Genomic DNA, 14,459 nt, shown 5'->3' on the forward strand with positions numbered 1-14,459 from the left:
CGTTACAAATCACATCGGCAAATGTGGTTGTAGCCAGCACTAATCTTCTGCTTCAAGATTCTTTTTGAAAGAAGATTCACAATGTTAAGGGAGGAGAAAGGTTGTTGCAAAACGTTGGTGCTGCAATGGCAAAAGCTGTGTCACCTGTTCCAATTGTTGTTCTATGGATAGTTAAAAGGCAATTTCATGGACGTCTTAGGTTTCTTGGGTTTGACAATGGGGTTAATGAATTAGATAATTATCTAAGTAAAGCACAGATTTGCCAATAAGGATTTTATGGATGAACATGGCCTAATGTTGATTGCTTCGTGCATCAAGTGGAGATCACAATGGTGGGTCCTGTATGGTCCATCTGTTTGACTTCATTTGGAGTTTTACCTGATACTAGCATTTCAGCAAAGAGATTTAATTCTGACTAATTTAAGTTTAATCCAAAATTGTTGAAATATACGAACAGAATTGGACCCATCATGGAAGCTAGTGGAACACCCTTTTTATTTTAATATTTGTGGATGAGATGTTATCACTATGTACCTTTTGAGTATGGTCTGAAAGATAACTCTTAAACCCGTTTATTGTACTGTCTGACAATGTAAGTTGACCAAGTCTTGTGAGTAGATACCATTAACACCTGAAATAAAGAAGTGACTCTTTGGGGGGGGGGGGCTGTTTACTCTAACCACTGCCTCCCTGTGCTACGTTGGTCATGGCAGTTGTTTGAACATACTTCACCACGCTGGTCAGGATAGGTTGATTAGGTGTTGGAGGCCCATAATAGATTCATATATTACTCGCCACCGAACTCAAGTATACAGGTTCCCAGCTTCAATGTTCTAACCACCACCCCACTGGTCCACCCTTACTTGGTTATAAAGGCGACATAGTAATCGTCTGTCCTGCTTGGGGCACCAGGAACGCTGGTGGCCTCCGTTTGGGCCACGGATGCGGATGCGGGCCCCAATGGTCAGGTGACTTTTCGCATCGAGAGCGGCGGTGGGGACAAGCTGAGCATCGGCCCCAGCGACGGCATAATTCGCGTGGCCCCGGGCGCCAACATCGACCGCGAGACGCGGGCCGCCTACACACTCATGGTGAGGCACGCGAGCACGCGACCACAGGAGCATGCGAGTGGAGGAGTCTCATGCACACTCGTGCGCTCACGGTGGGAAACGGAGACACACGTGCATCAAATCTCTCACATGTGACATACCGCAACAGCTTTATGTGTGCGTGTTCTCATGGTGGAAGATATGCAATAGAGTCTCAAAGTGACTGTTAGATATCAAAGCCGTGGGTTTGGCAAATTACATGTATATATTTGTGAAAGAAACTTTAGGAGTATCTTTGAAAAACGTCATTAGTTTTTTTTTCTTCAAAATTTTTATTTTGCAATTAAAATAGTTGTTGTAACAGCAACATGTTATTGTAAGACGTGCATCATACTTCAGGTTGAAATTCAATGTGTTTAAATAATGCATGTTTATCCAGGGGGCATCGTGCTCTGTAAATCTCCATTCACCTTTCTAGATTTGTATAGCGCCTTAATCCAAGGCGCTTTGCAACAATTGTAACATTGTACGTAAGATGATCATGGTTGAGATAAAGAGTGGGCCTATTCAAAGTGGTGGTGTAGTTATGGTGGCAGTTAGGAGGAGCGGTGGGAGTGGTTAAGGAGGGGTTGAGGTAGTGATAGGGGTTGGGGTAGGGGTTGGAGTAGGAGTAGTGATAGGGGTTGTGGTAGGGGTAGTTATAGGAGTTGGTGTAGAGGTTGGGTTGGGGTAGTGATAGGGGTAGTGATCGAGGTTAGGGTAGGGGTAGTGATAAGGGGTAGTGATAGGGGTAGTGATAGGGGTAGGGATGAGGGTTGGGGTAGTGATAGGGGTAGTGATAGGGGTAGGGGTTGGGGTAGTGATAGGGGTAGTGATAGGGGTAGTGATTGGGGAAGTAATAGGGGTTGGAGTAGGCCTGATTGTATTTGTGGGATGGGGCAGGCAGTATTAGGATGGACAAGGGAGAAGAGATGGATCTGCAGGGTTGCAGGGTGAGGCTAATCGTGAGCTTGTCCCTGATCTGTCATTGTTTGACATTGATCTTTATAACATGGCACCGCTATAATAACAGTAATGATGTCATAGTCACGCTTATAGTCATCATAGCCACGCTAATCAGTGTCTCCCTGCTTATCGAGCAAAGGGGCCATGGTCATCTCCTTGCCAGCATGGAGTGGTGGAAATGTCACATTCCCATTGTTCTGAGCCGGTCCCAGAACGATCGCTCTCATCTGCTCATGACGTGATCCTCAACCCTGAAGAAATGAAGTCATCCAGACGTGGATTTTAACTCATTGCATCCCTGACTTCATCACTGTGTGCGTGTGTGGTTGTGCGCGTGTGTGGTTCTGTGGTTGTGTGGCTGTGTAGTTGTGTGGTGTTGTGTTTGTTGTCTTTCCCCTCCACCTCCGATTAGTATGGTTAGCGATGTACGGAGCGAAAGAAGTTCAACATACATATGTGCGTGTGTGCGTGTGTGGTCGTGCTGTTGCAATGCAGGTCGTGGCCGTGGACAGGGGAAACCCCCCGCTCTCGGGTAGCGCCATCGTGCGGGTGCTTGTGGACGACGTGAACGACGAGCGCCCGGCCTTCCTGGCGCCCGTGCAGACTGTGTCCGTGCTCGAGTCACTCTCCGTGGGCTCCTTCGTGGCTACGGTGAAGGCCCAGTCTCCGAGTCCCCGTCCCACGCAAACGCCAGTTCGCTAGAATCGCGCATGGGTGGCAGGGTGGTGGCGCATTGGTCACGTTTATGCCTCATGGCAAGAAGTACCTGGGTTCGATTCCCAACTCGGGCTCTTTTCTATGGGGGTTCTATGATCTCTGCCTGTTGCTGCATGGGTTTCGTCTGGGTTTGCCAGTTTCCTCCTATCGCTAAAACAACAGAGAATGTAAGTGACATTAGCTAAATATTCCAATGCTGAAAGAAATAGCTGCACATTACTCAATTGAGATGACACGTAGCAACATCGCCCCCGACATTGAAAACTCTGGAGGACCCTCCTTAAAAGAGTATTGAGAGTGAATGAGGATTTCTTGGGTAAACAAGCACAATGATAGCAATACTAATGGCACGATTCATTGACTCATTACTTGCTCATTGTAGCTGAATGGCTCAGCATCATCCTTCAACTGTGTCTCTGGCCTTCCTATCTACTTCTAGGAGTGTGATTCCCAGATCCAGGAAATCTTCTAGCCAGACAATATTTTGGTTGGGTTGTTGGTTGGGTGGCTGGATGGTTCACGTGGGTGGCTGGGCAGGTGGTTTTGGGTGGGTGGGTGCACTGGGTGGTTCGGGTGGGTGGGTGTGTTGGTGCGTGCATGTGTGGCTGAATGGGTGGGTACGTGGGTGGGTGGTTGCATGGGTGGGTGCGTTGGGTGGCTTGCGTGGTTTTGAGTAGGTTGGGTTTCTTGGGTGACTGGATGATGTGGGTGGTTGGTTGGTGTTGTGTAGATTTGACGCTTTCGTGACTGCAAGGATTCATATTCTTAGGTTTTTTTCGGTAAAGTCACGTAGGTAAAACATAAAAATTAATAAAAGTAAAATAAAATAAAAATCACGACGTTTCGGAGGCAACACAAGCTTCCGTCTTCAGGTGGAACCGTCACAGCCACGACAGCTGTATCAAGTAAATGAGAGATTGCAGGAGCTACCACTCCGTTTATATAATGGTTGGAGAAGGGGGGGGGGGGGGTAAGGGCCAAATACAGCACACTTTTTATTAATATGGTAAGGTGAGGCTTAAGAGGGTGAGCCTTTGTTATGGAGAGGTACGGTTTGTGACTCAACCTGTGACAAGGAGACAACCACTAAACATGGTAAGTTAAATCTTTTTTGCATGGTTAATCACATCTTTCTGTAGTGGCGGTACGCGCTGACAAGGGGGAGCGTGTGTGAGCGTGTCGGGTGTGGCGGCGCGTGGTGAGTGGTTGTGTGCGCTGACACAAGATGGGAAAAAGGATCGTGTGGCAGCGCGTGGTGATTGGTCAACGGGGGTGGGTGCTCTCACCGAGGTCCGCATGGGCTCCGTCTCCCCGGGAGCGGAGGACTATAAAGGGGGATGCGCGGGAGCGCTCGGGGAGTTGTTGACCAGTGAAGATCGAAGACGGAGTTGGAAGAGATAGGGCCCTGAGACCCCTAGTCCCGCTGTCCTTGTAAGGGCCGGGACCCTGTGCGGCTCAGAGGCGAGACCGTGGGACCCGCGGCCTGACGTCCTTGTAAGGGCGAGGCTGTGGGACCCAGTGGTCGAGACCCAGACCCCAGTTGGGGTGGGTTCCCTAGAAGCTACGGGGCGGAAGAGCCCGTGTGTGTGTAGCCGGGGGAACCGCGTAGCATAGGCTGCAGTTGATCACACGTGTTAGTGAGTTGGTGTTAATAAAAGTGTGCTACCCGTCAAGTCGTCTCCCGCCCAATTTGTACATTACAACTGGCGTCAGAAGTGAACCTGTCTTCAAAGAATGGATACTAGGAAGACTACCCGTACCCACGAGCGAGATCGGGAAGACGACCACGACGTACCGGGACTGCAAGCCTCGGGAGGGGAGGAGGAGGAGATGCCGACACTACAGCACCTCGCGGCGATGCCCGACGCTCCGCTGGGGTCCGACACCGGCCTCCAGGATGCACACTCCCGCCTGGCGGAGTTGCTGCTCGCCGCCGCTTCTATTTTGGCGGAAATCACCGCTTCTGGAGGCGCGAGAATGACGACAAGGCTGGAGGAAGGAGCACGGGCCGAAGAATCCCGCCAGAATGCGCTTCGCGCCTCGAATTTTGAAATTGGCGCCAACTTCGCTGATCCGTCATCAATTGGCGGGAATCGGGGGCACCACGTGGTCGGGGACCTCCACTCATCACAGCCCACGTCATCAGCGCGCGCCAAAAGTCCCCACGAAACACCTGCCGAGGGAGCCGCCATTCTTCTCAACCATAGCGGCGCGCGGGAAAATCAACTCTTGGAGGACGACCAAGTCTTCCAACAAAGACTTCCCGCGCTGACAGGCGTTCAAGGCTGAGGGGGGCGACTGGGGAGCCTTCCAGCGAAGGTTTCTCGCACATCAAGAAATGTCGGGGTGGTCCGATGCCACGGCCTTACGTGTGCTGCCAGCGACTCTGGACGACGACGCACTCGCGGCCTTCAGGTCCGCCCCAAGATTGTCCCGCTCCATGCTCCAGGCCGCGCTACACCTCATGGCCAAAGTGTTTGGACCGCCCGCGACCTGTCGCCACCAGTTCTACGAGCAGCGTAAAGGGGACACGGAAACTACGCTCGCCTACCGCACGGCGCTGCTCGCCCTTGCGGACGCCGCCTTTCCCCGCATGGACGAGGAGGGGAAGGACGCCATGGTGACGGAGCAGCTGCTGGCGTTGGCCCAGGACCTGGGGGTCCCCATCAATACGGCGGACGAGATGGACATTTGCTCTTTGGGGGTTGCTACGAGTATCCATGCACACGAGGTCCTGAAGCGGAAGCGGACGGTCGTCTGTGCATCGGCGGGAGTTGCGACACCTGCCCCGATGGTCGCCGAGCCTCAGACTGTTCCATCTCGGGAGGAGGCCTTCACCGTGGCAAGACCGGGGGAGTGGAGATCGGGAGGTCGTTCGCCCCTGCAATCGTCCCGCAAGCTGGAGCAACCGAAACCTGCGACGTCTCTCGTCATGTGCTACAACTGCGGCCTTCGGGGTCACGTTGCGTCCGGGTGCCTGGCTTCGTGTCAGCGCGCCTCGGGACCATGTCCGGACGACGACCAAGGTGCCCAAGTCGTCCCAGCTACCCCCGGCAAGTCGCGGCACCACACATGCTCGGTCCACATACACGGCACACTTGGGTCGCCGCTTCGCGGCGGGGGGAACACGCATGGGGGCCGGGGATTCGGTTCGGCGAGGAGGGTTCGTACACGGCCTGGGAGCAGTCAAATGGTCCGAGTTGGCCCACAGAATAGTGGCTGCTTCGGCCGGGTCGTCCGTGGTAACGGGATTTATTGACGGGGTTGAGGTCCGGGTACTGGTGGACACAGGTGCGTCGGCCACTATCATTTCGGACCTTATTTATAACATCCTCCCCGTCCAATGTCGACCCCTACTCCCGGTGGACGTACCATGTAATGCGGCGAACGGGGGCTCTTTGGGGATTGTCGGCCAGATTCGGGCGACCATTTGTATCGGAGATATTAAATTGGCGGGTCCTATTTTGGTTTCATCGTCCCTGGCAGTTCCGTGTTTACTGGGTACGGACTTTTTGGCTAAAATGCCCATTAAAATTCTCGTCGATCAGGCCTGTATTGAGCTTCCATCGGGTCGGCGTATTGCATTTTTGGCAAGTCCTACCAAACTACGCACGGTTTGTGCAACAGTCCAGGCGCTGGCAACTCAGACGGTGCGCGTGCCCCCGGGATCGCAGATGCTGGTACCCCTTCGGTTACGGAAACCCTTCGGGGTGGATGCGGCGGGACAGAGTGTCCTGTTGGGGCCGTCAAACAAAGCTGTTGGGGGCCTCGACTTGGCGGTAGCTCAGACCATGGTGCGGGCGGACAGAGATCCATTCGTTATGGTTCTGAACGTGGGGTCGCGGCCAGCTGTTATTACACAGGGCACCGTGCTTGCGCACGCGGCGCCGTTGCCCGTAGATGAGCAGCTCGCTGCACATGTCGATTCTACCCTGGATCCGCATCCTCCATCGGGGGAGGACACACAATGGTTGGACTCGTTGTGTGTGGGTTCTAGTAACCTGTCTAGTGTGCAGTTGGGAGCGTTGAGGGGCCTGCTACTCGAATTTTCTGATGTGTTTAGCAGACACAAATACGATATTGGCTGCACGGACCTGTTGCGCCACCACATAGCGATGGGTGATGCGGCCCCAATTCGGCACAATCCCTTCCGGCTGAGCCCAGCCGAGAAGGAGCATGTGCAGTCGGCTGTTAATGACATGCTGGCTGCCGACATCATTTCGCCCTCTTCCAGTCCATGGGGTGCTCCCATCGTCCTTGTTAAAAAACAGGATGGGTCCTTGCGTTTTTGTGTAGACTTCTGCCGCCTCAATAAAATCTCGATGGCCGACGCGTATCCACTCCCCAGAATGGATGAGTCTCTAGATGCCTTGGCAGGGGCGTGTATTTTTTCGACGCTTGACCTGCTTTCGGGATTTTGGCAATTGCCCCTCGATGAGGAATCGAAACCAAAAACTGCTTTCCGGACACTGGGAGGCCTATTTCAATTTAATCGTTTGCCAATGGGGCTCCATTCCGCTCCCGCCACGTTCCAGAGGCTCATGGAATTGGTTTTGTCAGGTCTCCAATGGGACACCTGCTTGATTTACCTCGATGACATCATCGTTTTCAGTCGGACCTTTGAGGAGCACCTCCAACGATTAAGGGGGGTGTTCCTCAGGATGCGTTCCGCTAAGTTAAAATTTAAACCAGGGAAATGCCACCTGCTTCGGGAATCGGTGAGCTACTTGGGGCATATCGTTGGCCGTTCAGGGATCTCTACAGACCCTGCTAAGATGCACTGCGTCAGCTCGTGGCCAACGCCAACCTCAGTCACTGAGGTCCGCAGCTTCATAGGGTTCGCCTCCTACTACCGCCGTTTTGTCGAAAATTTTGCCACCATAGCCAGGCCCCTACATTCTTTGACGGCTAAAGGGGTAAAGTTTCACTGGGGGCCGGAGGAGGAGGCTGCGTTCTGCTCCCTTCGGGATGCCTTAGTGCGGGCTCCTCCCTTGTGTTACCCCGATTTCACGCAACCGTTCCTGCTTGACATGGATGCCAGTAACACGGGTATCGGGGAAGTGCTCTCGCAGGTGGTCGGGGGTGTCGAACGAGTGGTCGCCTACGGCAGCAGAGTTTTGTCACCAGCGGAACAGCGCTACTGTGTGACACGTCGTGAATTGCTAGCGATCGTTTTTTTTATCCAGCAATTCAGGCCGTATCTCTACGGCCGTCATTTTACTGTTTGAACGGACCACGCGGCGCTCCAGTACGCAATGCGGGTTGCCCAACCCTCCGGTCAGTTATCCCGATGGTTGGAGGTCCTCCAAGACTACCAATTCACGACCATTTACCGTAAGGGATTGCGGCACTCGAATGCGGATGCCTTGTCGCGATTGTCGCCTCGCTCGGAATGCGCATGTCTTCTGGGATCGGCGCGGTGTAAACCCCCTGTCGCCGTCCCCGCGGAGGCTCTGCTCGCCGCCACTGATGCTCCACGGGTCGATGTACCTGCCGCTCCCGCATGCGGGGACTCGTTACTCACATTGCCTCTTATTGAGTGGGGCCGTCTCCAGATGGCTGACAGCTCCCTAATCACGTTGCGTCGAAAGGCAGAGAGTCCCGAGGGGGTGGAGACGGGGGTCGGCTCCTGGGTGGTCAGACAGGGCCTCCTGATGAAGTGGGACAATATGTCCCGGCGTCATGCGCTCGTTGTGCCATCTGCTATGCGGGGTAGGGTCGTTCTAGCTGCTCACGAACGACTCCTGCATTTGGGATTTCATAAAACGCTCGCCCTACTCCAGCGGGACTATTATTGGCCGGGTATGGGGAGCGACGTGGCGAACATCCTCAAGGGGTGTGTGGGGTGCGCTCAAAGAAAACCGCCGCCAGTAGCGGTTAATCCACCGCTACAGTCCATCCAGGTTTCGCGCACGAACGAACTGGTCGCGCTCGATATCTTGGGGCCCTTTCCCGTTACACCTAGGGGTAACAAGTACCTGCTAGTTGGCGTGGAATACTTCACCCGATCGCCCATGGCATGGCCACTCGCCAACCAATCGGCTGCGGCAGTGGCGGACGCCTTTGTCCAGGGCTATGTTTTGGACAAAGGCGCCCCCGAACGCTTGCTAACTGACCAGGGAAAACATTTTTCAAGCGTTTTGTTGCGCGAGGTGTGCGACCTGTTGGGTATGAAAAAAGTGCGTACCTCCCCATACCACCCACAGACTGATGGAATGGTTGAACGTCTCCACAGGACGATTACTTCTATGTTGTGTCAACAGGTGTGCGACGATCAGGTTGACTGGGACTTACAGGTACCTGGGGTCCTCGCGGCGTATAGAATGGCCCCCCATGCGGCGACGGGCTTTTCCCCATTTTTTATCATGTATGGTCGAGAGGCCGATCCGCCCATGGATACCCAACTGGGGATTTCCGAGCCGCGTGCAAAATCAAAATTGTCCGACCACATCAAATTTAATATCGCCAAACTGGCTGAAGCGCGGGAGGCTGCGAGGTTGAATTCGAGATCTCGCCAGATCGCTAACGAAAAATTGCAGGCACGGAAGGTGTATACGCACAATTGGAAACCAGGCGATAAGGCCTGGCTGCACTGCCCACATGGACTGTTGGCTACGTCCCCAAAATTTCTGAGGCCATGGAGGGAACCTGTGGAAGTCGTGCGTATTGCGCGACCCCAGTGTGTTCAGATTAAATGGGGAAAACGCCGCTGGTACGTTCACCCCTCCCGTCTGAAACCTTTCGCGGCGCCACATGGCCTCCCTTTGTGTCGTGACGACCGAGCGTGTGATGTGGCCGTCGACTCGGGGAGGGACATGTCGCCGCCTGATCCTCACGTGTCTCCGCCTGATCCACTCCCAGGTGTCTTGGACCTGACGGCTGCTGACCGTCGGAAACCGGAACCCCGAGGCACGCGCGGATCTCCGATGCCTGCCCCGTGCCTTCCTGGACTGCCGGCGCCACCTGACGGTCACCCGCGTCTGGTGCCGTACGACGGATCGGCCAGGCGGACTCGTGCTAAAACGCGACACTTTTCCTGAAGGGGGTGGAGAAGGAGTCCCGGGGTTGCATCTCGTCGCGGCGTTCCCCTTCGGTCTGGTCTAATGTCCCGTCCAAGGGGCGGTCGGAAATGGAGGGATGCTGCGCGGGTCATTCTTGTATATAGTTTATTTTTGTCACTCGGTGGTTTGTACATATTATACTTGTTGTTACGGTGGCGTGTTCTGATTCTTACGGGATTCGCGGAGTTCTTGTTGTGTTGTGTTGTGTTATGTTGTTGTGTTGTGGTGGTTATTGTTGGTGTTACGGGGCACACACGGGGAGGGAGTTTTTTTCTTAGCAGCCGGGCCGGCTGCGAGCTATGTGGTGGGGGGTGATGTAGTGGCGGTACGCGCTGACAAGGGGGGAGCGTGTGTGAGCGCGTCGGGTGTGGCGGCGCGTGGTGAGTGGTTATGTGCGCTGACACAAGATGGGAAAAAGGATCGTGTGGCAGCGCGTGGTGATTGGTCAACGGGGGTGGGTGCTCTCATCGAGGTCCGCATGGGCTCCGTCTCCCTGGGAGCAGAGGACTATAAAGGGGGATGCGCGGGAGCGCTCGGGGAGTTGTTGACCAGTGAAGATCGAAGACGGAGTTGGAAGAGATAGGGCCCTGAGACCCCTAGTCCCGCTGTCCTTGTAAGGGCCGGGACCCTGTGCGGTTTAGAGGCGAGATCGTGGGACCCGCGGCCTGACGTCCTTGTAAGGGTGAGGCTGTGGGAACCAGTGGTCGAGACCCAGACTCCAGTTGGGGTGGGTTCCCTCGAAGCTACGGGGCGGAAGAGCCCGTGTGTGTGTAGCCAGGGGAACCGCGTAGCATAGGCTGCAGTTGATCACACGTGTTAGTGAGTTGGTGTTAATAAAAGTGTGCTACCCGTCAAGTCATCTCCCGCTCAAATTTGTACATTACATTTCCAATGATTACTCAGTTTGTAACCGTCATCACGGTTGAAATTATGTCTGTGTTTGTATATTTGTATGGCTTCGTGTACAGACCTTTGATGGTAGCCAGGAGATTTGCAGAGAACCTTGGTCTCGGAAAAGACAATTTGGGTGGGCTCTCATGAAATTGTCTTTTCCGAGACCAAGGTTCTCTGCAAACCTCCTGGCTACCATCAAAGGTTTGTACATGAAGCCATACAAATATACAAACAGACATAATTTCAACCGTGATGACGGTTACAAACTGAGTAATCATTGGAAAGATGTGATTAACCATGCAAAAAAGATTTAACTTACCATGTTTAGTGGTTGTCTCCTTGTCACAGGTTGAGTCACAAACCGTACCTCTCCATAACAAAGGCTCACCCTCTTAAGCCTCACCTTACCATATTAATAAAAAGTGTGCTGTATTTGGCCCTTACCCCCCACCCTTCTCCAACCATATATAAACGGAGTGGTAGCTCCTGCAAGCTCTCATTTACTTGATACAGCTGTCGTGGCTGTGACGGTTCCTGCTGAAGACGGAAGCTTGTGTTGCCTCCGAAACGTCGTGATTTTTATTTTATTTTACTTTTATTAATTTTTATGTTTTACCTACGTGACTCTACCGAAAAAACCTAAGAATATGGTGTTGTGTAGCTGGTTGGGTAGGTGAATGGGTGCATTGGGTCGCTCGGTGGGTTGGGTGCATTGAATGGCTGGGTAGTTATGGATGGGTGGATCCGTGGGTGGGTGGGTGGGTACATGGTTGGATAGGTGGGTGCGTTAGAGGGTGCGTTAGGTGGGTGGGTGCGTTGGGTGGTTTTGGGTGGGTGGGTTTGTTGGGTGACTGGGCGGTTTGAATGGGCGGGTGGTGAACTGCGTTGTGACCTTTGTTCAGGTGACCGCCCTGGACCTCGATCTGAACCCCCAGCTGGAGTACTTTATCATCGAGGTGCTGGCCTACGATGACGCCAATGCCATCGTGCCGAACCAGTCGAACGTCTTCGCTATCGACTTCACCACAGGTCTCACCTTTCTCTCCTACACGACATTTCACATCGATTACATCCCTGATGTGTTTCTGCGGCCATCTTACGATATTAGGAAGCCACTGAAGCTGTGCACTGTTTTTGTGTTTAATTTTTTGTCCTTGCCTCACACCTCCAATTAGCATTAGTTGGCTACATCTGGTGCGAAAGAAGATCAACATACATCCCTGTGTTATCCGCATTGCCATGCGTTTCCCTCTGTGGCACTCACTCCAACAGCAGTGGCACTCATCACATTGGAGAACGGCCCTCAATATGCAACAATACAATAAACAACGTTACAAGAATAACGGATAATTTATTTAAGTTTCTTAACTGCACTGGTTCAGTGCGTTGAAACTCTTATTTACTAGAGTCATCACCCATCATGAATTATGTGTCCCTAAATATTAGTACTGATGGATAATGGCTGGTGATTGCCAGATGATTCCTGATTGAGCTATCATTGATGGGGATAGCTGATGAGCGACGAGCGGTTGGGTGGAGATACGTTTGAGAAATGATCTCCACCGTGGCCACCGTTGTCATCTCGTGCAGGCGACGTGCGCCTCAACTCGGCGCTGGATCGAGAGAAGGTGGCCTCGTACGTGCTCACCGTCTCCGTGCGGGACAAGGCCAGCGGCTCAATCAACGTGTCCGTCAGCAACCCCAATGGTACCGTGCGGCAACAGATTCGTGCGTCGGTAGCAAGAGTAACTCGAACAAATATAACTTGTACAGAGGTGCAGAGTCTCCGATGATTACGGGATTGCAAAGGCATTGAGCCCAATCAACTTGAATGTCCACAGTCTCGTCAGATCCCAGAAGTTTAGTGGGTTTCGATCTTAGGTGAGAGACTTCCTGTAAATACCAAGTTTTGGAGGCTTTGGCTGCGAGGTTTGATTTGGAGATTGTACAACATCAGTCTGTTCTTAAATTATCTGTGCAGTTCATTTAGTCTTGTCCCCTTGTATGCATAATGAAATTTCTCCTGAAACTGCTTTTATATCCTGTGGGCAAAACTCTCAAAAAAGGAATTGGCCAATCATCCCAATGCAGGATCACCTGGGATAAAGAGTCTTGAGACTCTGCAAGCCCCCCCCCCCCTCCCCTTTATAAATATGTAGATTTACAGCCCCTTCTCTCAATTAACTGCAGGATGTAGGCCTCTCCATGCATTGTGCGGCACAGTTGAAGATTACCATTATCCAGACTGGGCGGAGGACTGAGAGCACTGAATGACGCAGTCGATGACGCTGTGGCCCAGCTCAGCCAAGTAGGCACACGCTAGTAGAGTCGCATTTACTGTTGTTAATGTGACAATAATCACCCCCGCTGTGCCGCCAATCCGCTGGCCAGCCGTGCTGACGGTGAGCGTGGTGGACGTGAACGACAACGCGCCGTGGTTCCGCCCACGCGGCGTGGCGGCCTTCAGCGACGCGGTCATCGAGGGCGCGCTGCCCGGCACTACACTGCTCTCCGTGTCGGCCGTCGACCCCGACAAGGGCCCCAATGGCGAGGTCAGCTACCAGCTACTCGACCTGCCTGCCGGGCAGTACGTGCGGCTGGACGACCCCGTGTCAGGTGCGCCGAGGCGGCGTCGTGCGACAATTTACCGATGACCGTCATCGTTACTCTTGAGTTGTGTGTGAGTGTGTGTGGGGAGCGGTAGCGCGCTGCGCTAAGAACCCGGCGACTTGGTTCGATGCCCGCTCACGGCCAACACGAGTGACAATTTTCTGAACTGGTCCAGGGCCTCCCCTAGGTCGACTCAGCCTCGAATGAGGCGGCCGGTCGTGGTGCTGGCCACATACACCCCCTTGTGTGCCGTGCCGACCTGCATAGGTGCTCGCTAACAGCACTTGCTCCAACAGTTTGTTAAGGCTATGCGGGGGATAGTTGTCTTTGTTTTGTGCAAAGGGTAATTACGGTTTTCTCAACTCTTGCAAGTGTCACGCGAATATTGTTTGTAGGGTTAATGGTGGAAATGAATGTGGAAGACCACATGACAGTGCACACTAGACGTATTATCGGATCGTGTAAATGGTGAGAATGATAATGAAAAGTGAACAGGCCTTAAAATTGATGAACAACAAATGAGAATACATTAATTAATTTCAATTAAACAATACAAACTTAACAAAAGTTATTTATTCTTGAATTGTTTGTGGTCCTGAGTCATGACAACCCAATGAGAGAGGGCAGCAGTGTATTGTTGTATGCCTACTCAGAATCTAGAGGGATATTAAACTAAATGATAAAAACAAAACTATTTTTGTTTTCTCCAGGTAAGGCCCACTGACCTATAGGGCTCTTTTCCAGAAGCAACCTGGCCACAAATGATAGCTCAACGAAGGGGCTTATCATGTGGAAATTTATAGCAGCCAAATACTCTAAACGCATGTTTCTAAATGTGGAGGGAGAACACTCAAACTAAAAATATACAGGCGTCAGGGTCGGGATTGCACCCACAACCTCCTGTATACCAGGCAAGGTCGTTAACATATTGCCACCGCGGCTGCACCTCCTGAGAATGGGTTCATCTGGGGGCCAGTGAACTTGCCAATGAGCCTATTGAGTGACATTCAATCATTTAGTTTTCACTTTTGTCCATCAGTTTATTTGCGACATTAAACAAATTCATGCTGGGAGGTCAGTGTGTGCTTTGGTTCAGAGTACAACACCCTCAATGTATATTGTG

General features: G+C 52.7%; 1 protein-coding gene across 1 annotated transcript in view; it reads left to right on the forward strand.

Annotated features, from left to right (window-relative positions):
• LOC133350498 (cadherin-23-like) overlaps positions 1 to 14,459 on the forward strand; it is a 222,572-nt gene that overhangs the window by 181,663 nt on the left and 26,450 nt on the right. Inside the window, exons 34-38 of the mRNA XM_061564838.1 lie at positions 913 to 1,091; positions 2,550 to 2,705; positions 11,629 to 11,755; positions 12,317 to 12,433; positions 13,118 to 13,342. Of these exons, the coding sequence (XP_061420822.1) occupies positions 913 to 1,091; positions 2,550 to 2,705; positions 11,629 to 11,755; positions 12,317 to 12,433; positions 13,118 to 13,342 (804 nt within the window). The remainder of the gene's footprint in view (positions 1 to 912; positions 1,092 to 2,549; positions 2,706 to 11,628; positions 11,756 to 12,316; positions 12,434 to 13,117; positions 13,343 to 14,459) is intronic.

The sequence above is a fragment of the Lethenteron reissneri genome, chromosome 34 (genome assembly GCF_015708825.2).
Source record: "Lethenteron reissneri isolate LAM-NWPU_2019-01 chromosome 34, ASM1570882v1, whole genome shotgun sequence".
NCBI lineage: Eukaryota > Metazoa > Chordata > Hyperoartia > Petromyzontiformes > Petromyzontidae > Lethenteron > Lethenteron reissneri.